General features: G+C 42.1%; 1 protein-coding gene across 1 annotated transcript in view; it reads right to left on the bottom strand.

The window, feature by feature from the left end:
• The window catches only part of LOC308241770 (phosphatidylinositol 3-kinase regulatory subunit gamma), a 97,731-nt gene extending 95,200 nt beyond the window's left edge, over nt 1–2,531 (bottom strand). The window contains exon 1 of the mRNA XM_080655367.1: nt 1,447–2,531. Coding sequence (XP_080511493.1) covers nt 1,447–1,552 — 106 coding nt within the window. The 5' untranslated portion in view covers nt 1,553–2,531. The remainder of the gene's footprint in view (nt 1–1,446) is intronic.
• Nucleotides 2,532–26,355: the final 23,824 nt, after the last annotated feature.

Below are 26,355 nucleotides of genomic sequence, written 5' to 3'. Positions count from 1 at the left end.
ATTGTAGTCACAATTATAAAAGCAAATAATGAAGGCTCCAAAATGAAGGGAAAAGGAAAAAATTCCAAGTGATCATTAAGAGTGAAAAAGGTTGATTCAACATTAGTAAATTTTTAATATAGCATAATTTAACACTCTGTGACTAATTGGGGGAAAAAACAAAGAGGATAATCCACTGTTCACAAGGACACTGGAAATAATTTCTGCATACATTCTGTAAGGCAGTTATACTTCATTACACTTGCATGGTCGCAAATCCTTTCAAACGTTTCCAAAAATATATAGGCTTATAATAATTGAGAATCCCCAATGACACAATTTATTCTGTAGGTATAACTATAACACATTTTTAAAAGACCTAACGAATTCATGCTCAACAAAAACTGGGAGTCACAAAGGCCCTCTACTTACTCAAAATCATTACATAAAGCACTGTCCATAATTGCCAACACGGTTTGAAAATCTGACAGCTAATAATTATTAAATGGGGTAGATTTTAAAGAAAAAAAATTACCCAACTTTTCCATTTTCCCTTCCTTTTCCTTCCCTACCTGATACACAAAATGTCTGTAAGGGTCTCAGACAAAGCTCTAAAGTAGAAATACAGTATATATATACTTTATATGTCTCCGAACCTATCACAGATATGTATACATCACATATATTCACACAAGGAAGGTTCTTCCTTTTTTAATGTAAGAATTGAGGTTACATCAAACCCTATCCCAGAAATTAAGTTAAATCACCACAAATTAAAGAGTAATAAAATATTGCACGTAGATCTCTCTGAGCGACTATATCCGAAGAAGAAAAACCTCAGACTAAGGCCATGACTGAATAAAAACGCCCAATCCCTGAAAATCACTTAACCAGCATTTGGTTTCTTTAAGAGAAAAGGGGGGAGGGGTCTTAAAATGAATAATCACACTGGCAAGCCAGTTTCAGAAGTTAACGAAGGTAAAACAACGAACCAAATGAGACAAACGTAAGAAATGACAAGCTTTAAAGAAATCCCCCAAAGGGAAAGACTGACTTCAAGACTGGGATATAATGCATCCTTTGCAAGTAGAAGAACCTTTAATTGAAAAAGAAAGAGGCGGGGAGGGGGGGCGGGGGGGGAGGGGGACAAAAACCTGAACGACACGCAAAGGCAAAAAAAGTAAAAAAAAAAAAATTTTTTTTTAATTAAAAAGGTCGGGTCTCCCCTCCCACCCCCACTCCGACCCCCACCCCCACCCCCACCCTCGCAGGACAATAGGATCAGGGTCCTAACTGCAAACTTTAAACGTGTAAACCAGCAGCAGCTTTACTGCAGCTCTAACTGCAAAATCTGCCCCACATCCCAAAGCTAGCGCACCCAGGAATAATTCTGCCCTGAATACATCACCAAGATATTGTTAAACACAAATCAGACCCATCACAAAATTCTTTGTTTCTCCCAAGTACCTGGAGGATCCATTTCAATATAAAATATCAGTTCTGTCGAATAGGGCATCATCACCTCCCTCCAGTCTGCGTCATCGCGGTCCATACTCCACACCGTATTGTACATCGCGCTGTCAGGAGCAGGTCGTCAAGAAATATATAGAAAGCATATATTTTTTTTTTATCTAATACTTTAAAATATATATTTGTAAAAGTCCCACTCGGAAATGTACTTCAGCGTTTCCAACGGCCGGTGTAAGTCCAGGCAACTACCGGGACGAGGACGAGGTCCTCCACCTCTCTCCTCTACCGAACCCAGCAAAATGCCCCCGAACTTTCAATCGACGGGCTTTGCTCCCCGGGAGGTACAAAGAGGCTGGGCGGAGGGGGGCCGGAAGGCAAAGGTGTTAAGAAGCGGCTTCCCAAAAATCCCTTCTACACAGTCGCTCTTCAAAGAGGAGAGCTCCCACCGCCTCCAAATCTTCCCGCGGAAGCCACTTTTGTGTCCTTCGGTAAATGAAGACGAAACAAAAGAAGGAAAAGAAAAAAAAAAAAAAACCTGCTGGGAGCAAGGTGAAGAAGTGACAAAGGAAGGCATAAAAAGGGGGCTGGGTAGTGCATTCAAGTTTCGGGGTCCCCACTGGTCTGCAGAGAGTGATCCCCTCAGGGGCCGGACTCGGGCTCCGTTTGTTCGGGCTCGGACCCAAGCTGCTGCAGCCTCGGGCGTGGGGCCCTTTGGAGAGTTCAGTGAGCTCCGTTCGGCCGGGGGCTCCCGCCGGCTACAAAGACGCCAGCCAGCGCCTGCTTCCCTCACGCTCTGCTCTGGACTCCAGTCACTAGTTTCATTTTAACGGCGCGGAGGGGGACACCCTTCCCCGCCTCCATGCTCCCCCGCTGAGGCGCCACCCAACCGCACCGGGCAGGGGACCGCCAGCATTTCCACTGCCCCTTCCACTCCATCCAGCCTTGATAGACTGGGATTCTGTGAGGTGCCTGAGTAAATACTCTGAAACTATCCTCCATCTCCGCGTTCAACTCTCCCCCATGCTCTCGGGGCCTCAGCTCCTTCACCACCCATCCAGTCTCCACCCAGCCTCGACCAGAATGGTACGGCCCGGGCGCTGGCCGCACGCCAGGAGCCGGTGCCCCGCGCACGCGAGCGGGCGGGGGAAGGAGCGAGGGGGAAGAGCGGCTGGAGTGGCCAGGGATTGGCTGGTCCCGGTTGCTCGAGCCCAGAGCCTGCGTCTTTTGTCTGCCTCGCTCCAGCGGAGGAGCGGGAGACGGCTGCGCGCCCCGAGCGGACCAATCAGGAACCAGCCGGTGCCGACCGGTGAGGCAGCGATTGGTCGGAGCTCAGTTACTAAGCGGGACAAAGGCAGAAGGGGGGAAGAAAAGACGAGGATGGGGGGGGCGGGGAAGAAAAGGAAAGCGCAAACGGCGGTTACTGACAGGCTAGGCGAGCGTTCGGGGCTCAGACTGCCCGGAGACAGGCGAGGCTCCCGCTGAGGCTCGGTCCACCCGGAGGAGTGAAGAGAGGGGGAGGACCGAGACTGGCCGCGGGGGAGGGGAGCGGACCGATTGGGGCGCTTGCTGTCACTTGGTGGGACGCGCGCTCTTCTGGTCCGTAGGAGGTCCCGGGGCAGAGGCCCTCCTCGCAGACCTCTTCACCCCCTATGCGAAGTTGTCGAATAAAGCAAAGGTCCCCAAACCCACTTGCAGGACCGTTGCCGCTCAGTAAGAGGATGTGCCCATGGCCCCCGGCAACCTCCCCCGCAGCTACCTGAGCCTAGTCCCGGCTTCTCCCCGAGCAGTTAGGCATTTCTTACGGAGGCATTTCTTAGTTTCTCTGCGCTTCCCACCTAAGGACTTTTGAACCCAAAGGTAACTCCCCACACCTGAAGTAGTAGAACGCCACAGCAGGCCCCTCCGCAAGAGTGCTCAAGCCAGGGGAAAGAAAAAAAAAAGTGATTTCTGAGATAAATCACAGGTGTTGGTATCCCTAGCCAAAAGGGCTCTATTCTGTTTCTCTGACAGACCCTCACCCACATACACCCAGTCTCTCCTCCACCCCACCCCAAGCCTAAAACTATGATAGACTTCAGTATGAAAATGCTGAATATTTATATGCATTTCAGAAATATCTGATTAACTTGCTGGGGAACACTGAATAGTCAAAGCAGATTTGTATCTGTGAAGGTTGTGCCTGGAATTGCCATTCTGCAGACCCTACAATAGTCTTGGGAGGCCAAAAACTGCTCCATTTCCTCTTTACACAGGAGCAACAAAGCCTATTGTGTTTGGGTTGACAACCTGACTTAAGCCCTAGCAAAACCTCCTACCTTGAGTGGCTCTGTTATATTGATTCAAGCCTGTGGAAGAGTTGCCACATTCCATCTCTACCTCCTAAAGTGGTTCTGTCTTCCTTAAAGGTGCTCTTGAGTTGAGACAGTTCCTGGGAGCAGATACTCAAAATGTGTGTGGCCTGGGTATAGCGTCATGGATTACAAAGAGCCACTAGAATGAATGGACAGGGTTGAGCTGAAAAAACATTTAGTATTCTTATATGCTTGCTTTCTTGCATTTCTAAAATCCAAATGTAATTCAGAAGCCAGATCAACTTTGTGACAGGACACATTATTAATTGAATGTTCTGAACAAGGGGTGGGCAAACTTTTTGACTCGAGGGCCACAATGGGTTCTTAAACTGGACCGGAGGGCCGGAACAAAAGCATGGATGGAGTGTTTGTGTGAACTAATATAAATTCAAAGTAAAGGAGCGGAGGGGAGAGCAAGAGAACCGGATAGAACAGCCGGATCCGGCCCGCGGGCCGTAGTTTGCCCAAGGCTGTAACCCTTCTAGGTAGAAGAATCTGGAAAGTCAATTCTAATTTGTGGTTTGGCTTCCCAGTAGTCTCTTTACTTCTATATCTGGGAGCCAGAAGTACTCACATTTGATAACTCAAAAGGCAGAACAATCAGTCAAGGGCAAGTCGGTTTACTTTTGTTCACTGGTGTCCCTGTGCATTCCCAAACAAAATGAAGGTGAAGAGAGGAAGTGTGGAAAAAATAATGGCTTTCAGATTTCTAGAGCAGCTTTTGCCTGGACCACTTTTCATCATTTAGTGGCGGGGTTTCAATTTCTAATACACAGAGCAACCACCTAGGCCCGTGGTCGGCAAACTGTGGCTCGTGAGCCACATGCGGCTCTTTGGCCCCTTGAGTGTGGCTCTTCCACAAAATACCACGGCCTGGGCGAGTCTATTTTGAAGAAGTGGCGTTAGAAGAAGTTTAAGTTAAAAAAATTTGGCTCTCAAAAGAAATTTCAATCACTGTTGATATTTGGCTCTGTTGACTAATGAGTTTGCCGACCACTGACCTAGGCCTTTCCCACAGCTAAGGCTTTGGGAGAGGTAATAAAGAAGCAGCACAGTACATAATCTGCTGCTCAAGACTGGCACATGGAATAAAACTGTGATTCGACCTTGCCACCTAAAATTGTATTGACCCAACTGTCCAACAAATAAAGCTTTGAATAAAAAACCTCCAAAGAATAACATTGATGCAAGAGGCAATGATGAATCACGGGGAAGCATACTTCCTTCCAATGGGCTTGAACCCCTGCCTTGCCATGGTGGGAAGTGCCTGTCATATGATGCTGGCCTTTCTTTCAGTTGAGAAATAGAAGTGAGGTTCTGACTGTCACCAAATCGCCTCAGGCTCTTTGGCAACGGTATTAGCTCTGGTGTCCTGGACCATTTCCATCCTGGAGAATTATATTTGGCCTGGGTGTGGATTAAATTCAGCTCTAAGAGCTCAAACTCCTGGGTCACAACCTGCTACTTTGGAGTTGTTTTCTTTTTTCCTTATGCCTCTCTCCTTTCTTTTTTCAATAAAAGTAGTCTTTGGTAAATCACAAAATCTGTCTGCCTTTATTTATATATCTGTGAAATAGGAGATTGCTTTCAGATTTATGCAAGCTTCTTAGTTTATTATGAATCACTCAGAGAATGAAAAAAAAAAAAGCCACTTTAGTACTTAGAATTAATAGTTTCTATACCTCCAAATGGATGGGGTTGTCCTTCACTTTTCACCCTGGTATGGTCTTGCTATGAAACTGTTCCAGTAAGAGCCATTGCTCCCTCTTTATTTCAGAGATGGATGAAATATTTCTTCTGTGCACTGTATATAGGGTATGATCTCAGAGCTCTCTGCGCCAACAGAATCAGCCTGGAGCTCAGCCAGAAGTTCTTCGTGATTAAAGGTGTCATCTGAGCACACAATATTTTTTAAAAGCCTTGCAAAATGGAAACATACTTTTGTTATTTTTTAAGGTCACTAACTTTAACCCCAGGACTGACTTAACCTTTAGGGAAGGATCACTGGCCTCAATCCCCCTCTTATCCTCTTTTCTTGACCACTTGTCTTGTGTTAAGACCAAGTCCATGCAGCTAAATAAACTCAATAAATGACATAAGAAAACTCTACAAATTATTAGTTGCAGATTTCAGAACCTCCCCAATCTTGTAAGGTAGAGGTATATCAAGTTTTGATGGAAAAGTTTGCCTTTAGAATGTAAAAAGAGCAATGCTGGTGGATCTTCAAGAAAGACATCTCACCTGAGAATTGATTGTTAATTGATTGTTATCTCTTGAGGTAGCAGTGTCTAAAATCATGATTTTTTCCCATTTTTCCATAATGGTATACCTTTTACTTGGCATTTGCAATTTTTTTTTTTTTTTTACTTCACCTCTACTTATTTCTTAGAACTTGCAAAACCATAATAAGGTTCATCAGATCAGCTCAAGGCACTGGGAAATTATGACATGAGATAAATGAGTGGTCTTCATGTAAGTGTCATTCTTCCAGATGCTGCTAAATTCCTGGGCTTACCGACACTGTGTGAGGGCTTCCTCAGACCCATCAGCAAATGATGTAGATCTGCTCTGCCTCGCTCTCTCCTCTTCAGGTTCTCCTTTAGCTTTAATGTTTAAAGGATCACACACAAAAACAAGTCTCTCCCTAGCCTAACATGCCTGCCCCCCCTATTTTTGGTATTTGCCCTTCCAGCAACACAAGGGTCACCTGGATGGTATCTATGCCACTGCTGCAAACTTCCCCCTCCATCGAGGCAACAGCTTTCAGCTTGGCTCTCACCAGGAGAGAGAAAGCAAATGAGATCCAAATGACAGGAACAATAGTCCAGGCTGTTTCACAAGGGCAGAGCACAAACAGGGCAGGCAGCTGGTGAGCTCTGTTACCTCATTTAATCTCCATCACCCTGAGGAGGGGGGTTGTATTTTTATTCTCATTTTACAGATGAGGACATTGAGACCCAGAGCAGTTCGGAGACTTGTTCAAAGTCACGCAGGCACTTAGTAGCAGAGCCAGGGTTAGAGTCCCAGTTCCAGTCAGCCAGTTAAGTGCCTTTCCCACTACACCACACAGCTTGCCTCTCCTCTTCATTCACTTAGCAAATGTTTATTAATGCTTCCAAACACCGGGGATGCTAAAATGAATAAGACAGAGTGCCTAACATTGAGTTCAGAGCCCTCAGAGGAGGCCAACAAAGGAATAAATAATCCCAGGCATGTGATAAATGCTATAATAATGAAACTGACAAAGTGCTGTGTGAGCCCCCAAAACAGTGAGTGATACTCTCTGCCCACATGCAGGTGAGTAAGGCTTCCTAGTGGAGGTGACATTTGGGCTGCCCCAAACTTGTATGCACCTGCTTTAAACATGTGGTCTCTTCTCCAATCCATATGATAAGCTCCAAGCCTGAAAAACTTTTACTGAAAGCTGACCCAAAGATCGGGTTACCAAAAAGTTCCTCGTCATCTTTAATCAGACTACAACCGCTTCCTCATCATCTCCGTGCCTGCCCTTCTCCAGTCCATACTCTACAGAGTGATGGCTCTAAATTAAAAATCTCAACATAAATTAAAAATCCTAACATGGCACTCCCTTGCACAAACCCTGCAGTAATTCCTTTTGCCTTTAGGATAAGTTTAAGTCCCCTAGCCTGGCATTCAAGGCTTTGATGATCTTGCCAGTCTCTTCTTACACAGTTCTTTGTCACTCCTAAGACTACCTATACTGAAGTACTACAATTTTCAGAACAGAAAATTTCTCCTCCATACAACACACTCCACAATAAAGTGGCAAACTCCCATTTGTGTGCAGCTGATCTCCCTGCTCATGCAGCTCCCTGTGTTGGCCTCTGCACAACCCTTGACACACAATGTTCAAAGTGTGTTTCTGGGTCTATCTCTCCCCCACCACCAGTCTTGGAGTTCCTCATGGATGGAGAGCTGTGTACCCAAATCATCAGTGCCCAGCACCAGGCCTGACACACAGTGGGGGTGTGACTGTTCTTTGAGTGAATAAACAAAAGTTGTAAGAAGAAACTCAACTCTCCAAGAAGGTTCTAGGGCAGTCAAAGTTCAGGTTACCTCGATAATATTTTCTGTAGTTCCTCAGCTGACTCCCATTTATTTAAAAGCACAGAAAGAAAATTTTAAAACTATACAGATTTTAGTTACAGAACTGTGAGGGGCAGACAGTGACCCTTCTTTCCTACTGGCTGCCTCTAGGGTCTTTACCACAGACAGTTCCGCTGCCCTTTTATTTTATCAGCTGTGAATTGTTTGCAAAATTCCAAGCAGCTTGTAGGAAATTCAGGAAAACTCAACAGCAAGCAGAGAAGCTGGTTTTATTTTCTAGCCCAGCTCATTTCTGAAATGTAACACCATATAGGGCTTTGAAGTATGCTCACTTCCTGTGGTCATTATTTCAATAGTTTGGAACAATTTGTAGTTCATGCCTCCTTTCTGGAATGTACAGTAATCATCCTGTAATTCCACAGATATCAAATGTAAATATTGCCTAACACGTTTCATTGCTAGAGGGCAAAAATCTGTCCAGTTCCCGTATCGGAAAATTTTGGTTTAAAAATAAAAATAAAATGAATAGCATTATTCTTCACGTCTATGAACAATAAAATTGTAAGCACCCTCTATAAATATTTTATAAAACCTATGTATTAAACCAAAAGGCCTCCCCAGATACCTTTCTGCAGGGTCATCATCCTTGAAATCAGGGAAAATGTTGAAACCTTTAGGGCTCAATGATCACCATTTGAGTAAGAAAGGTATAAGCATGGAATGTAAAGGCCTGGTCACTTATGTCTTTAACTCTGAGAATTTGATTGAAAAATGATATATAGCCACAGTAACATTCTTTTAATTCAAGAGTAGAGACTACCTGTGTTCTGCTCATCTTATATTTTTTGCAAAGAAAGTGCTCAGTAAAGATTACTATTATTCCCCAAACTTTTATTTCTTCCCTCTTAGTACCAATGAGTGAATTTCTAAATTAGGTAATATTAGGGCTAAGTAAAGGCATACAAGGTACTGGGGATATATGTTCAAAAGCAGTATATCTACACTAATAAAAGAGTAAGATGCAGATTGACTGTACCTTCACAACACCCACCAGCCAATCAGGAGTGAGTATGCAAATTAACCCAACAAAGATGGTGGGTTAATTTGCATCCGCAGGCGCCAAGTGGCGGGGGGCGGGGCATTCTGCACCGCACTAGCTGCTCCGGGCCTCTGGGTAGTGTGGGAAAGTAGAAAGGCGGCAAAGGTGGTGCCGGCAACCAGGGGAAGGAAGGCCCATTCTTGCACGAATCTTCATGCATCGGGCCTCTATTCCTATATAATAAAGAGCTAATATGCTAATTAGACCAAACAGCAGAACAACCATCCTGACAACCTTCCAGATGACCTTCCGGTTGAAGCCAGGGCTGTGAGAGCCAGCGAGGCTGCAAGGGGCTGCGAGGGCTGGCTGGGGCTGCAAGGGGCTGCGAGGGCTGGCTGGGGCTGCAAGGGCTGAGCTCCTTGCATGAATTTCATGCATCGGGCCTCTAGTTTTCATATAATAAACAAAAATGAAAATTGGTCATCATATACATAAAATATGATAATTGTGTTTAAAGTAGATTTATTAAATGTTAAAGGTAGAAGGGGAAAGTAGTCCAAAATGAAAAAGGCTCTTTCAGTTCAATTCAATGAACCCCTTCCACAGGCTAGATCTTATGCTAAATGTTCATTAAAACACTATTTCTGTCCTTGATGAGCCAACCATCTAGTAGGAGAGATTCGTGTGAACAAGCAATAACAGTTTAGCTGCCCTCTGGGCTTTTAAACTCTCCTTGAGGCCATAAGATAAGAGTAATATAGCACCCCTTTATTTACCCATCTTTCCTCCAATAGCTTTTTTCTGTTTCTTAATTTTTTCCTGACCTTGACTGCTGACTCTTAACTTCATACTCCTCCTGATTCTGTTCTTGCAGCATTGATTTCTGGCTGCATTTCTTAACCACAACTCTAATTTGTCCCTTGTCTTCTTTTTTGGGATAATGAAGAAAATTAGCCCAGTACCCTATCCTAACATAGGACCTTGTTGGTCGGTGTTTTTTTCTAAGTTCTCGCAGTACCCTGCAAACAAGAACCAGACAATAAATACCCAGGAATGCTCCCTCTCTGGAATCTCAACTCTAATAGATGACTCTCTCTGACCTTCCCCCACCTTTTTTATTTTTTTGGCCAAGTGATTTGAATAGTGGCCCCACAAAAAGATATGTCCAAATCACCCCTCAAAAGCTCTGAATGTGACATTATTTGGAAAAAGGGCCCAGCCAGGGTGCTCAGTGGTTGAGCATCAACCCATGAATCAAGAGGTCACCAGTTCAATTCCCTGTCAGAGCACATGCCTCAGTTGTGGGCTCAATCCTCAGTAGGGGGTGTACAGGAGGCAGCCGATCAGTGATTCTCATCATTGATGATTCTATTTCTCTCTCTCCCTTCCTCTCTGAAACCAATAAAAAAAAATTTTTTTAAAGAAAAAGGGCCTTTGCAGATACAAAGATTTTGAGATCATCCTGCATTTAGGGTGACCCTAGATCCAATGACAGGTGTCTTTATAGAGGAAGGCAGGAGATTTGAGACACAGACACAGAGGGGAAGGCAATTTAAAAACAGAGGCAGAGATTAGAGTGATACCTACAAGTCAAGAAACACCAATAACTGCCTACAACCACCAAAAGCCGGGAGAGAATCATGGAACAGATTCTCCCTGACACCTCCAGAAAAAACCCAATCCTGCCAACATCTTGATTTCTGACTCCAAAACTGGGAGATAAATAAATTTCTGTTGTTTCAAGCCATCCAATTTATGATAATTTGTTATGACAGCCCTAGGAAACTAATATACACACCATAATTTAATTTTTTTTTAATATATTTTATTGATTTTATACAGAGAGGAAGGGAGAGGGATAGAGAGTTAGAAACATCGAAGAGAGAGAAACACCGATCAGCTGCCTCCTGCACACCCCCTACCGGGGATGTGCCCGCAACCAAGGTACATGCCCTTGACCGGAATCGAACCCGGGACCCTTGAGTCCGCAGGCCGACGCTCTATCCACTGAGCCAAACCGGTTAGGGCCATAATTTAATTTTTAAAAGACATTTTAGTATCAAGATGTAGAGAATGTCATTTCAAAATAAAGGATCATCTTTCCCAAGAAGTGACTCTAAGTCACTTTAAACTAAGCATGGTGCTCAAACTGATAAAACTCTGTCATAGACTAGCTCTAGTATTAGGAACCACAGGCCTAACCCCAAAGTGAATCTTTTAAATCATTTTCTCCCCAATACCTTCAACTGTGTCTCTCTCCTATCCTTCCAAAAAAAGTCACCCTGCCAAAGCCAAACCCCCGACCAAAACCAGAGTCCCCCTTCTGCTCTTATACTCAGATAGTTGGGCTTAGGTAAATATAGTAAAAACATTTACCAACTTCTCTCTGGGCTGGTCTCTGGTCATAATCAGTTTTCCTTTTGTTTATCCTGAATCTGTTTCCTCTGACATTCCAAATTTCACCACTCATCTCAAATGACTACCTTCTATCCTCAGATGAGTAAATATGACCTACACTTTTAATTCACAGAGACCAACAGGCATAATGCCCCCTCTCCTTACAACCCCTCCAGAGCCTATAAACTTGTACCCATCCTTGCTTCCTTGCCTTCCTCTCTGAGGAAGCATGTCTTTCTTCCAGTAGAAAGCTAATCACCCATTTTGACCTCAGGATGCCCCCCTCTTCAGCCTCCTAAAGCACCATTCCTAGCCCATCTCCTATCCATCTAAATACCTCCTGGATGTTTCCAGAAGACCTCAAAATCAACACATCTAAGTTAGTTCCTTTTCTAGATGACAGGCCAGGTGGAAATATAGGTTGACAAGGAGAATAGTATGTGCAAAGGCCTGGAGGAAAGTATGTGTCTCTTAGAGGCACTGAAAATTGTGCAGGCTGTTCTAATATTGAAGGAAGTAGAGGATAGTGAGAGAATAAGCTATAGAGTAAGCATAAAGCATCTTGTAAGCCAAGGTAAGAAATGTGTACTTTATACTAAAAGCAATAGGGAGATGGATTCAAGAGTTTTAAGCAAAGGAGTGGCATGATCAGATTTGTATTTGAGAATCGTCAAAGATTGCAAGAGTGAATTGAAGGGGCAAACTCTGAAGACATTTGAAGACAAAGAAAACATTGTTGAGCCCGGCCAACGTGGCTCAGTGGCTGAGCATGACCTATGAACCAAGAGATCACAGTTCAATTCCTGGTCAGGGCACATGCCCTGGTTGTGGGTTCCATCCCCAGTGAGGGGCATGCAGGAGGCAAATGATCAATGATTCTCTTTCATCATTGATGTTTCTATGTCTCTCTCCCTCTCCCTTCCTTTCTGAAATCAATAAAGATATATTTTTTTTAAAATTGTTGAGCCCTAGCCAGTTTGGCTCAGTGGGTAAAGTGTCAGCCTGTGGACCAAAGGATTCAGGGTTCAATTCTGGTCAAGGGCATGTACCTTGGTTGCAGGCTCCTCCCCGGCCCAGGTCCTGGTCAGGGCTTGTGCAGGAGACAACCAATTAATGTGTTTCTCTCACATCGATGTTTTTCTCTCTTCCACTCTCTAAAAGATCAATGGAAAAATATCCTCAGTTGAGTACTAACAAACAAAAAAATTGTTGAAACAATGTAGGCAAAAGATGGAGAGCCTTGTGTAGATTTAAGAGGTGTTTTAGAGGTAGATAAGGCCACACTTGATGAATGATTAGGTAATCAGCACATCCCCACCTATTAATGGCTTACTGCAAAATGAGGTTATAGCCTTTCTGATTGAAAATCTTTCCCTTTATTGGTAGTATTTTCCTCCTCTGCTTCTCCAGATGATTCACTCATTTCCAGGACCTCACTGGGTGGATCAACCAGTCCCAAGAGCACTGCTTATGGGTTAAGGCCTGAGAGTGAGTGGCTTGACAACTCAGGCTGGTTGGTCAATTATCCCATGGGAGTAGACAGCTTTTAATACCTCCACCCAGTTCACCATGACAGTTCTCTTCTTAATTTGTTCATGACCTTCTCCCTGACCATAGTTGATGAGACACAGGCTGAGACAAAATTTCTTCCACAAATATTTGAAAATACTACCTCAAACAAGAACTGGTCTCTCTTGGGGTTTGGACCTGCAGTATGGAATTTCTAGAGCTGGCTGTAGCCACTGTCCACCTTGAGAGCTGAGCTTCAAACGAAGCCAGTGTTCAGAAAGCCAAAGAAAGTTGAAGGAAATGCCCTGAAAGGAGAAGGAGTGGGAAATGGAAAGGACACAAGCAGTAGTCAATTTCTTGATTCTATAGCCTCCTAACACCTAGCTTTGTCCCTGTTCTAAGGTTAGGTCCACCCCTAACATTTGCAGGGCCCAGAGTAAGAATAAAAATGGAAGCTCATATACCATATGTCAAAATATTTAATAATTATAAATCAAAATAACAAATCATTAAATAGAATATATTTAGTCCTTCTATCTTTTTGTTTTAGTTAATCCTCACTAGAGGATATTTTCCATTGATTTTTGGAGAGAGTGGAAGGGAGGGAGAGAGACATAGAGAAACATCGATGTGAGAGAGACACATGGATTGGTTGCCTCCCACACATACCCCAACGGGGCCCGGGATCAAGCCCACAACAGAGGTATGTGTCCTTGACCGTTTAATCCTTCTATCTTACCAAATAAACCTTCATACAAACCTTGGAAGATTACGTTCAAATTTAGAATTCATGGATCCTGAGTTCTGACAGAACATGGTGGTAAGGGGAGAGCTGACCCCCATCTCTTCCCACTCCTGACTTCACCCTGCACTGTGAGCGCAGTCCTTGTGCACATGTCCAAGCCTCTTCTATCCACTCCCCTACAAACACCTGACCCTCAACCACCCCTTTGGGCTAAAGGTACTAAGATTGACAAATTTATCGGTCATTAGGAAAACAGATCCAGGGAAAGGCCTAATGTAGGTCCTGAAAACAAGCTTGGGGCCATTTGGGCAAAGAATTCCAAGAGCATGGGTTAGAAGAGGGAAGCAAGGAATGAATAAATTCCTTTGGCTCTACTTATTTCTCATCCTAAAAGTGTCCTGGGCCACTCTTTCCCAGTCTAATAGAAGTGCTTATATGAATTTCCTGTCATTTAAACAGGCTCCTGCTAAATTCTGTTACTTGCAACCCAAGAATCCTAACTAAAGTCTCTGCTTTTACTCTCTGAACCACTGTCCAATTTTCTCCCTCTGTTCCCCAAAAGGCCTGCCTGCAATAGTGTCTAGCAAAGGACTTCCCCATGAACCCTAATGCCTACCAAGTGGGCTAGAAGCAGAGAGGCAGCTTTTTTGATGGGTTCCTCTTCAGTGGTAAATTATTTTGGTCAATCATTGTGACTTTTCCTTTCCCATTCTCAGGTTATATGTGTATCTTTCCTCTAATTATCTATTTTAAGCTCAATGGACAAACCCAAATCCTAAAAATAGCATTTTAGTTCATTCTTGCATCTCCTCACCATACTCAACAATATATTAGAGTTCATGGGCCCTGCCCCCCATCTGATTTGGGAGTCCTCCAAAATAGGAAGGGTGTTCAGATGCTAGGCAGCCAGAAATGTCAAATGTTCTGTATAACCCCATTAATCAGGTCTTGAAGCTGTCTCCCTTGACATATGCTCTAGTCCTCTTCCTTGGGAAGCTTTGAGAGTTTTCTTTGGGGACAAACCACACACACATACACTTTTTGCTTGGGTCTTGCCCATCACTCCTCTCTCCAACTCAACCTTCACAATTAGTGTCATAACTATCTGACCTAGACCACACTGTCAAATGCCACATGAACATGGTGTCCAAGGCTTCCTGATAGACCTATCTCAGAGCCTAATTCTCAGTGGCCTGTGAATGTAGCTAGTAAAGAGAAACCATCAGCATGCTCACAGACCTAAAGTAGCCAGTTACCAAAACAACCAGCCTAGCGCTGGAAAACACATGGGCAAAGGAGGTGTAGTCTAGCACCTGACATATCTACTCTTTATCAGAAGTTATCTGTGATTTCCCACTTTTGATCCAGGAATTCTGTTTTTGTTTTGTGTGTGTTTTTTGTTAGTGTTGCACCTCACTATCAGATAGACTTGAGATAACAAAAATGATAGACTTTCTTTCTTCTTCATTTTTCTAATATAGTGCCTACTCTGATGCCCTCAAAATTGCTATCAGTGAAGGTCAGTAATTTCCAGGACAAGCCTGAACTAAGTAGCTCACCAAGGTTACCAAGGCCTTGAACTCCCAAAAGAGGTCAAGGAGTGAGGGAATTGACTTCTTCCTGGATTTTAAGCTGACTTCTGAATTTGGTGCTCTAGATCTGTCCTGATAATGCCAAGTTGAGAACACAAAAGACTTTTGAAATCATGGAATAATTTTGCATAAACATAATGAATGTTTCTAGTTTTCTATAATTGATGGGGTAGGACTAGTTGTTAATAATGGAGACCCCTTCCTGCAGCCTGTACTTATCTCTGTGTGATATTACATGTCATCACCTTTCACTGAGGTCAAGCAAAATTATTCAAGTTGTAATGTCTCCCACATGGTCTAGTACCACTATTGTATTAGCATGCTTTTGTAATTGTAACTAACAGAAAACTAGCTTAATCCAAATAAAGGGGTAGCCTCACTTCACACACTGCTAAGTAAGGAGGTGCTCAATGTTGACAGGAACCAGATTAATTCTCAGTTCTCCTTCCATCTGATATTTCCCCAGGTGGTGACAAGGATAGCCTCCAGGAACTGTAGGCCTACATTCCACTTGCTTAGCAACTCCATCTAGCAGAGTACACGTTTCTCCATATAGTTGCAGAAAAATTCTAAAGGTTGAGTCTCATTGGCCTAGCTTGGGCCACAAGCTCACCTCTGAACCAATCACTGAGTCTAGTTAAATAAAATGTTCTAATTGGACAGGCCTAGGTCATGTGGCACCCTTAGAAACAGAATATGGGGTCAGCTGTGGCCAAACTAGATAGATTGAGAACTGGGAAGGGGCAGTATCTCAAAGAAAATCTGGGCAGATAAAAAATATGTTCATAAGTCTCTAACTGAATGGTCTTTTCTTTCATCTATACCCAGTAACTACGCCAATGTTTCTGGTGGAAGTTGGGGCTATTTTCATATAGGAGCACTTCTAACCATATCCAACACTGTAACTCCATTCCCTGGCATCTCCCTAGGGCTACAGACTAGTTAACATCTTTTAAAAACTTGAGTAAGGCTGTGTTCTCTCCTCTCCTGAAGACTTTGATAGACTCTCTTTATATATGCTCAGTGATCTAATAGAAGTTTACCTAGCCTCTTCAATTTCAGGTTATCTTTCGAATCATGCAATTCAAAAGGCTTCTAGAAGTCTCCATCTACTTCCATGTGCACATTTTCTAATGTTATATTGATCATTGTCCTAAACATTTTGATTGGCTCTATTTCTAGTGATAGTTATGAATGCATGGAACAGAAATAAACTTTAGTAAGATTCCTAAAACTCACAGGTGGAACCCCCAAAATAAACCCACATATCCTTAGCCTCATTTGCCTGTATCAAAAGAGATTATATTATTTTATAACTTTTTTTATACCCATGTCATTCTATCATGAACACCCATTTCCCTACTTATAGGAATTAACCTTACCTCATTGTCTGTCAGCCATGTCTGAGAGTCTCTCTAGAGCCTCTTGAATAAGTTCTTCAAAGGCTTGTCATCTTGCCACCATGCCTTTTCAGCTTCTGTGACACATGACTCCCAGGAGCTTACTGCATCTCCAATAAGTGACCACAGGCAGCAACCCATTCTGGCCTCCAGGAGGGACAATGCATTCTGTTCTGGCTGTTCCCTCCTCTGCTGGTGGGGCTGAAATCTGCCCCTTGAGGCTGGTGTGACTTACAATTGCTGTCCTGATGCTACCTGCCTTCCTCCTTCCCTTCTTCCCTTTGTTAGTTTCCCAAGATCTGGGTTATACAGCCTTATTCATTCCTTGACAGCTTGTTAGAATTGAATGTTGAAGTTGAGGAGGAAGGAGGAATGAGGGATATCTGTGCTCCCCTCCAACTTACTTCTCACAGTGAAATACTTCACAAGTATTTCATCACGTGTTTGTTTTTATTTCTTGACCTTGTGGTCCTTATTTACCACAGTACATGACTTATATAAGGCTCCTAGTCAATGTTCATTGACTGAGTGGAATGGTATAATAATAGCTGTACATGCAAAGTACTCTGAGGCCATTGAGGAAGAAACAATGAACTTTCCCTCGACAGGATGGAAAAAATAGTACTTAATGCTTTGTCTTTCAGAATGGGTTAGTTGGAGTTAACCAGGCAGATGAGAAAAAGTGAGAGTAGAGGCTAAATCGCTCTAACCCAATCTCCAGTATATGAAAAAGGAGAGGAGTTTATTCTTCATCTAATAGTCCAGAGGTAGGCAGGTAGTCTGGGTGGGGTAGGTGGCTCTATCTAGATGCCCTGCTAAAATTTAGGGAAATTCTCTTACTCAAAGAAAGGAGAGAATGGTTACAGCCACACATTCTGGCTTGAGGGAATAGACTACACAAAACAAATAAGAACAGCTTGTTTAGAGAACAGAGAAGTTCAGAATGCCTAGCAAAGTGGCAGATGAGGAAGAAGCACAGTGGAGGGTTGATTGTAAAGGTTCCTTATCTCTCAGTTCATCCTCTCACCACAGCCCCCAACCCCACATACACCAACTTTCATTCACATCAGCTTTGACCTTTTATCTGTCAGGATCAGATAGGCCTTAGGGCCTTTATGCCTGCTATCCCTCTTTATCACAAATCATTATAACTACTTCCTTCTCTTCAGTCAGGTCTCAGCTCAACTGTTACTTCCTCCTCCAAGTGAACTTCCATGACAATGCTAGCCAAAGTAGCCCCCTCCACTCAACCTTTATTCCAGTACCTTATTTTAGTTTAGTACTACACTTATCACAATCTGAAATAATTTTACTTACTTTTTTGGTGTTGTTGATTGACTATATCTCCAACTGGAAAGTAAATTCTATAAACTTAGATATGTGATTTATATTTATAAACCAATACCTGAAACACTGCTCCACAAATGTTTATTGAATGTACTATTGAATTCCTTTGTTCTTCTTCTTTTTTTTTTAAATATATATTTTATTGATTTTCCACAGAGAGGAAGGAAGAGGGATAGATAGTCAGAAACATCGATGAGAGAGAAACATCGACCAGCCGCCTCTTGCACACCTCCCACTGGGGATGTGCCCGCAACCAAGCCACATGCCCCCGACCTGAATCGAACCTGGGACCCCTCAGTCCGCAGGCCGATGCTCCATCCACTGAGCCAAACCGGTTTTGGCGTCCTTTGTTCTTCTTAATTGTGACTTAGAAAGCTATGCGATTTGCCCAAAGCCACAAGTGTTTCAGTGTTTTTTCAGCACCCTTATACTATGAGTCATCAATTCTGCTACCCTCCAATTGATCCAAGTATTTCACCAAAACCTAAGTTTGGGATTTTAAATATTTCACAATCTTAAATATGTTAAGCATGCCAGAACACTGATTAAGTACATAATTGTTGCCCTAGCTGGTGTGGCTCCGTGAATAGAGTGTCCGCCTGCAGACTGAAGGGTCCCAGGTTCAATTCCGGGCAAAAGCACATGCCTGGGGGTTGTGGGCTTGGTCCCCAGTAGGGGGTGTGCAGGAGGCAGCCAATCAATTATTCTCTCCCATCATTGATGTTTCTATTTCTCTCCCCCTCCCTTTCTCTCTGAAATCAATAAAAATATTTTTTTTAAAAAACTCATAATTGTTTCAAAAGAATTCAGTTTTAAGAATTTTATTGCCCTGGCCAGGTAGCCCCAGTGCAATATTAGCAACAGGTAGACAAATAGATCAATGGAACAGAATGAATAACCCAGAGATAGTCCCACACATATATGCTCAATTGAGTTTTGACAAAAGTGCAGAGGCAATTCAATGAAGAAAGGATAGTCTTTTCAATAGATGGTGCTAAAACAAGTAGAAGTCCATGTGCCAAAAACAAAACAAAGCAAAACAAAAAACAGATACACCTTTAAAAAAATTAACTCAAAATGGATCATAGACCTAAATATAAAATCTAAAACTTCTAGAAGAAAACGTAAGAGAAAATCTTTGTGACCTTGGATTAGGCAAAGAATTCTTAGATATGATGTAAAAACACAATCCATAAAAGAAAAAAAAAATGGTAAAGTGGGCTTCCTCAAAATTAGAAACTTCTGCTTGTGAAAGATACTCTTAAGAGAATAGAAGAAAAGCTATGGAAGACCAGAAAATGTTTGTAAATCACATATCCAACAAAGAACTTGTATCCAGAACGTAGTAATAAGAAAACAAACCACCTCATTAAAAATTGGCAAAAACTTTGCCAAAGAAGATATACAGATAGCACATAAAAAGATGCTCAACACTATTAATCATTAGGAAAATGCAAATTAAAACCACAATGAGACACTACTACATGCCTATTAGAATGGTACAAAAACAAACAAATAAATGTGAAGCAAATGGAACTCTCATACATGGGTGGTGGAAATTTAAAATGGTACAGCCACTTTTGAAAAACCATTTGGCTTTTCATTATAAAATTAAACATATAATTACCATCTGATCCACAAATTCCACTCCTAGGTATTGACTATATAAGAAAAATAAAGACTTATGTTCACACAAAAACCTGCACACAAATGTTTAAAGCAGCTTCATTCATAATCACAAAAAACTATAAACACCACAAATATCTTTTAGCTGGAGAATGGATAAACTGTGATATATCATAAATTCAAATACTAATCAGCAATAAAAAGGAATGGATTACTGATTCAACAACATGAATGAATTTCAAATGCATTATGCTAAATGAAAGAAGTCAAATTTAAAAGGCTACATTCTGTGTGATTCCATTTATGTTATTCTAGAAAAGAAAAAAATTATAGAAACAGAAAACAGTGACTGCCAGGGATTGGGATGGAAGGAGGTGTTGACTACAAAGGTGTATAAAGGACTTTTTTTTTTTTAAATAATAGAGCTGTTCTGTATCTTGATTGTGGTGGTGATTAAATGCTTATATGTGATTTTCCAAACCAGTGGTTCTCAACTGGGAGTTATTCTGCTCCTTAGGGGACATTTGGCAATGTCTAGAGTCTTTTTTATTTGTCACAATTCAAAAGGAGAGGTGATGCTATTGGAAGCTGTTGGGTAGAGGCCAGGATGCTACTAAACATTCAATGCAACAGGACACCCCTCACAGCAAAGAATTATCTGGCCCTAAATGCCAATAGTGCCAAGGCTAAGAAAACCTAGTCTAAACCAGGGGTCAGAAAACTACAGCTCAAGAGTCAAATTCAGCCCATCACCTGTGTTTCTACAAGCTAAGAATGGTTTTTATATTTTTAAATGATTGGAGAGAAAAATCAAAAGAATATTTTGTGAAAATATTATAAATTTGAATTTCAGTGTCCGTAAATAAAGTCATGCTTATTCATTTATGTATTTATTATCTGTGGATGTTCTGGTGCTCCAAACACAAAGTTGAGTATCTATGACAGACTGTATATCCACAAAGCCTAAACTATTTACTATCTAGCTCTTTGCAGTTTAGTTTGCTAACCTAAACCCATAGAAATGTTCACACAAAAATAATACATTTACTTATGTAAAATTTTAAAAGTGAATTTTAAAATGTGAAATTATGGATGCCTGCACCGAGCTACTATGAGCTGTGCTAACACACTCATTTCTGAAAATGTGCATGTTCTTTCTGTTTTTTCTTATAGAAGATAAACACGTAGTGAAGAATAGGACTTCATCACTGGCTGGGTTCTAATTTGAAATTTCATGTTTAAAACAAATCATATGTGACATCTCTGGCCATGAAGAATCTCATTCAGTCTCTTGGATACAGAGACAATCCTCCAGAGAAGACATCTGTGGCAAAGCAGCTAATACCCCATGCACTTGTCATCAGATCCGTAACGGGGTCTGACTAGGTCTCCTGACCATGACTGCTCCTGGACTGAATGGGGCATTTATCACACTGTCTCGAACAAAACAGCTGACCATCATGCACATGGCACAAGAGTCTGTCAATTAGCTCCTGTCCATTAGCCCCTATCCGAACACTTCAACACTCTGGCCCTAGGACTGCTGTCACATTATCAGTCCCTTCCAGACTCTGGAAACGTGATTTGGCATGAGTTCCCTGAGTCTTACCATCCCTCAGCTCCGCTTGGACAAACTGTCAGTTAATTAACTAATGTGGGCAAAAATGCTTGAAGTTGAAAAATGCTCATCTGGGCCTCCTCCCTCAAAGTCCTTCTACCGCAAAGTCAGTCCACCACCTTGCTGTCTGTCACTGGGAAAGCTCCACAGGAGGTGACTGAGTGGTTACCCATATTCAAGGTCAGACAGACCCCTTCCTCAGCCTCCTGAAAGTGATACTATGGATTCAGCCAACTAGTATCATAAACCAAGAAGCCCAGAATCTGGATTGACTTTCCTTTTTTTTTTTTTTTTAATATATATATTTATTGATTGATTTCAAAGAGTAAGGGAAAGAGATAAAAACATCAATGATGAGAGAGAATCATTGATTGGTTGCCTCCTACACACCCCACACTGGGGATTGAGCCTGCGAAACTCAGGCATGTGCCCTGACCGGGAATCAAACTGTAACCTCCTGGTTCATAGGTAGACTGAGCCATGGCGGCTGGGCCTAACTTTCCTTTTTCAAAGGAATTGGCAACATGGCAGATCTAGGATTTCTCCAAATTATCAAATTTTAGATGATTTTTGATTTCTTTCTTTAGCTAGCTAGACCATTTATTTAGAAAGTAAAATAAAAGGCCTTTTTGAAAAGATGATGTGGGAATCCTAGAATTATTTGCTCCAAGTTTACAGAGATTTAAACCTGACACTCCTAGGGCCAAAACTCAGTTCTCCACCTCTCAATTCAAGCTGCTTTGGGAGTCATGAGAAATCCCCGCTCAGAAAGCTGATCCCTAAAAGACAGAGTAATGGTTATGGTGCCCCAAGATGCTAAAGTTTCGTGCAGTTATCAAATGCCAAAACAGGAAGGTGCCCAGGGCAGACTCATAACTGTTGTCCATCTCCTCTTTCTAAAAGGTATTTCAGTGGAGTGGAACTGAAAATAGCTGACCTCAATAGCCCAATTTCAGAAGAGTTAACAGCACAATTCATTGTAACCTTACTTGGGCAATTCCTGTATGTTCCCTGATTATCCTTAGAGAATAGTTAGAGCATCCTGTTTCTCCCTGCATCTCTATCATCTTTTCTTTCCATCTCCATTCCTAAGACCTCGTCAGCACTCACTAGGACAGTTGTTACAGCTTCCTTGCTGAGTCTCCCCTCCAGCCCACTCCCTGCCCCCCGCACCCTCATGTTCCTGCTGACTCTAAACTATTCTCCTCTGCAGCCAGACAGATCATTTGAAAACACAATTGTGACCATATCACTCCCTGCCTAAAAATGTTTGACAGCTCTGTTACTTACAGAGTAAGTCCAAACTCCATAATTTAACCATCAAGTCCCTTCAAAATCTTCTCCCCATTTCTCACCCTCTAATGCACTATGTTTGTACCATACCAGGCAGTTCCCCCTTCCTCACCTGTGACTTGGGCATGCCAGCCTCTGTGCCCATGCTCACAGCTTTTTCTTCCTCCTGGAATGCCTTCTCCACCTCATCTCCAAACATGAAAAGCCTTTCCTCAAAGGTCAGCCCAAATGTTACCTTCTCCAGGAAGCCTTTGGTGAACTCACCTCTGAACTCCCAGAACACTTTGCTAATTAGTCTCTTGGTTGTGCTTTGCTTTGTATGGTGGCTGTTTGTATTCTCCCCCAGGGGACAGTAGGCATCTTAAGAAAGCCCTGTAACCTAGTGTGTAACATATAGTAGGTGTTGGTAACCATTAGTGACTGATGAACAAACTGCAGATTATAGGCTAACAAGAGCATAAATCAGAGGAAGAGCTGGAATGAAGGGAGAACCACAAATCATTATCCAAAATGAACTGTCAACAAGGTCAAAGACTTAGCTGTCATCTTAACAATAGCTCACAAGGCCTGGACATTGCACTAAGCATTATCACATTTACTCATCACATCCACTTTATGACACAAGTACTATTATCACCAACATTTTTTAGATGACAAACAGCCGCTGGCCTCCTTGTTAGCCTTTGAACACATCCCACATACTCCCACCTCAGAGCCTTTATAATTGTTGTACCCTCTGCCTGAAACATTCCTCCCCTAAGTATAGGAAGAGCTTGCTTCCCCCCTTCTTGTAGGTCGCTGTTCAAAATCACCTAACCAATGAGGTCTCTTCTGTCTACCTTATATAAAATGGCAAATAAAAAAAATAAAAAAAAAATGGCAAATAACCCCCATGGCACTCCAGCTTGCTCTTCCTTTCTTTATCTCCATAGCACTTATCTGTCACACTCCTTATTTTATTTGTCTATTTTCAGTCTCTTCTCACTAGATTATAAAATCTACAGCTGGTCAGAGGAAATTCCAAATTCAAACCCAGATTTTGACTCCAAAGCCAGATGACAATGCTATTGCCATGTGGGACAAACTGAATAGGCTTGGCCCCCAAAGGGCAAATACCTTTGGATCATATGAAAGCTTTAGGGAGGCTGATTTAATCTTAATATGAGTACAATCCAGTTATTAGCCAGGGTTCTTGCTGTCTCTTAGGAACCAGATAAGATTGGTCAAACCCTCATTTCAAAGATCCCCCCAAATATTCCCAAAGATTATTGAAAAAAATCAGGGAAATTACATTGTCCTAATCACCTCTGTCTCTGAATCTGTGCTTCCACTATCTGAATTTATCTTATGGATTGCTTCACATCTCACATGTGTTATCCCTGTCCTGCCACCCGGTCCTCAACCTTTTCTATAACTACCATATGCATGCCAAAAATAATCACTTACCAGAAGGCTTTGTTACCAAACTTTACTGAAGATTCGTGGGACAGAAGGGACTTAGCATAACCACAGAAAATCCCCCAAATTTAGACATTCTTGTTCTTAAAAGCCTTTCTGCTACTATGCCATATTATTTTAGTTCCCTCTCTCTTCTCCTCTTTCTCTACAGCCCTCTTCCTGGCTCCCAAATTCTCAAAAGCAAAACAAACAAAACACGCTTTATCTTCTTCAAACCATTTAGCTTTGTCCTGCCCCTATAAACCCAGCTTTGTTTTTCCTTATAACTCTTTTTATTGTTGACACTATTACAGATATTCCCATTCCCCGGCTTCCTTTGCACACCTCCACCCAGTCCCTGCTCTCCCTTCCCTCTAGCCATCACCACCCTGTTGTCTGAGTCCATGGGTTATGCATATATGCTAAACTCAACTTCTTTAACCTCTCCCTTTTATATAGCCAAATATTTGAGTCATCAGATTAGATTCTTCCCTTCTTTTGTCTTATTTTCAGGCACTGGTGTTAGCTTGGTTCTTCCAGGTCATGAGAAAGAAAAGTGCTGGCTCTTCAAAGATGGGCCAGATTACCTCTAACGGCAGTGAGTGCCTCACCCTTGGAATTATGCAAGCAGAGGCTAGACTGATATCTGAATAGAAAAGATGAAGATTTGTGTATAAAACATGAATGAAGACGGTGGTGAAGATCCTTCAACCTTCAGAATCTATGATTCTGTAACAATTCAAGCACATTTGCCTGTTTGAACACCATGCAAAACCACGGGACTTTTTCAAACTGGCTTTTTTCTTTTTCTTTTTTTCTTTTAAAGGGGGAATTTGTTGCCCCATGTAAATGAAAAGCCAGGAATCTGAATCCAGGGTCACAAAGTTTCCAGGTATATATCTTCTCCATTTCTTGGCACTACTTAACTAATGTTGAATTCTGTCACAGGTGGGCTTTTCCTGAGTTGCAAAAACAGCCTACTCTTCCTATCCCCAACCCCCTAATAGGAGAGAGGGCTCTGTCCCCGTTGTTCTAGAAAAAGGCTTCCATTGCCCCACTTGGGTGAAATGCCATCACTAAATCAATCCCCATGATGATTGACCAGGTCAGTGTCCCAAAGCCTATCTCTGGAATTTGGGGATGAGGCAGGCCCACTGGAACTACATGGACCAAAATGGAGGGGGCTATTCCCCAAAGAAAAATTGGGAGACTGTAACAAAGAAAATGAGAGAATTCCAGGCAGGTAAAAACTATAGATGTCTACCACGATGGCCAAACCCCACCAATTTAGTGAAGGAGACAGTCTGATGAGTAGAGGAATTTGGTCAGATTAGACCAAATCATTGACCTAGTAGACCCATGCCACTCTGACCTCCAAAAAACTTCTTAGCTTCAAAAAAATGAGATTCCATTTTTTTGCTTATCAAATTAGTAAGACTATTTTAAGTTAAATATTTATTGTTGAAAGTATTACATATGTCCTCCCCCCACCCATTGACCCCTTCTAGTCCACCCCCCTCCTCCGCCCCAGGCCTTCACCAACCTATTGGCTGTGTCCATGGGTTAAGCATATATGCATACAAGTAGCAAGAATTTTTTTAAATGTTAATACTCAGTGCTATGCTATTAAGTACATTTCTATCAGGGTGATGGAGTGTAATTGGCACAACCTTTCTGGAAAGCATTTTGGCAATACATGTCAAGATCCTTTAAAATAGCTTGATCCTCTGACCCAGTAATTCTACTTCCAGAAAAATTGGTAAGAAAACAATCCAAAAATAATAATAATAATAATAATAATCCAAAATATATATGCACAAATATTTTCATCACAGCATTTTTATAATAGAAAAAAAAAGAGAAAAGAATGGATGAATCTATATGTCTAAGGATAAACATTTGGTAAAATAAAATATGGCAACTCCATGTAGTAGAAAATTATACAGCCATTAAAATTTTATTTATTGATTGATTGTTAGAGAGGGAAAGTGAAAAAGAGAGAGATAGAGACAGAGAAAAAGAAACATCAATTTGTTGTTCCACTTATTTATGCATTTATTGATTGCATCTTGTATGTGCCCTACCAGGGATTGAGCCCACAGCCTTGGTGTATTGGTATTACGCTATAATCAACTGAGACACCCAGCCAGGGCAAAAACATTTTAAAGACTTTTAAATGATATGGGCTAGTTTTTATAATTTTGTTGAATTACAGAGCAAGATATAAAGCTGTCTATGCAACATATTAACCTTGTAAAAGAAAACCATGTATGCCCAGAAATTAAAAAAGAAAGAAAGAAAATATAGCCCTAGCTGGTTTGGCTCAGTGGAAAGGTCCCAGGTTCGATTCCAGTCAAGGGCACATGCCCGGGTTGCTTGCTCGATCCCCAGTCGGGGGCGTGCAGGAGGCAGCCAATCAATGATTCTCTCTCATCATTGATGTTTCTATCTATCTCTCCCTCTACCTTCCTCTCTGACATCAAT

The sequence above is a fragment of the Plecotus auritus genome (genome assembly GCF_963455305.1).
Source record: "Plecotus auritus genome assembly, chromosome: 2".
NCBI lineage: Eukaryota > Metazoa > Chordata > Mammalia > Chiroptera > Vespertilionidae > Plecotus > Plecotus auritus.
The sequence above is the reverse complement of the archived record's forward strand: the minus strand, read 5'-3'. Positions and strand labels throughout refer to the sequence as shown.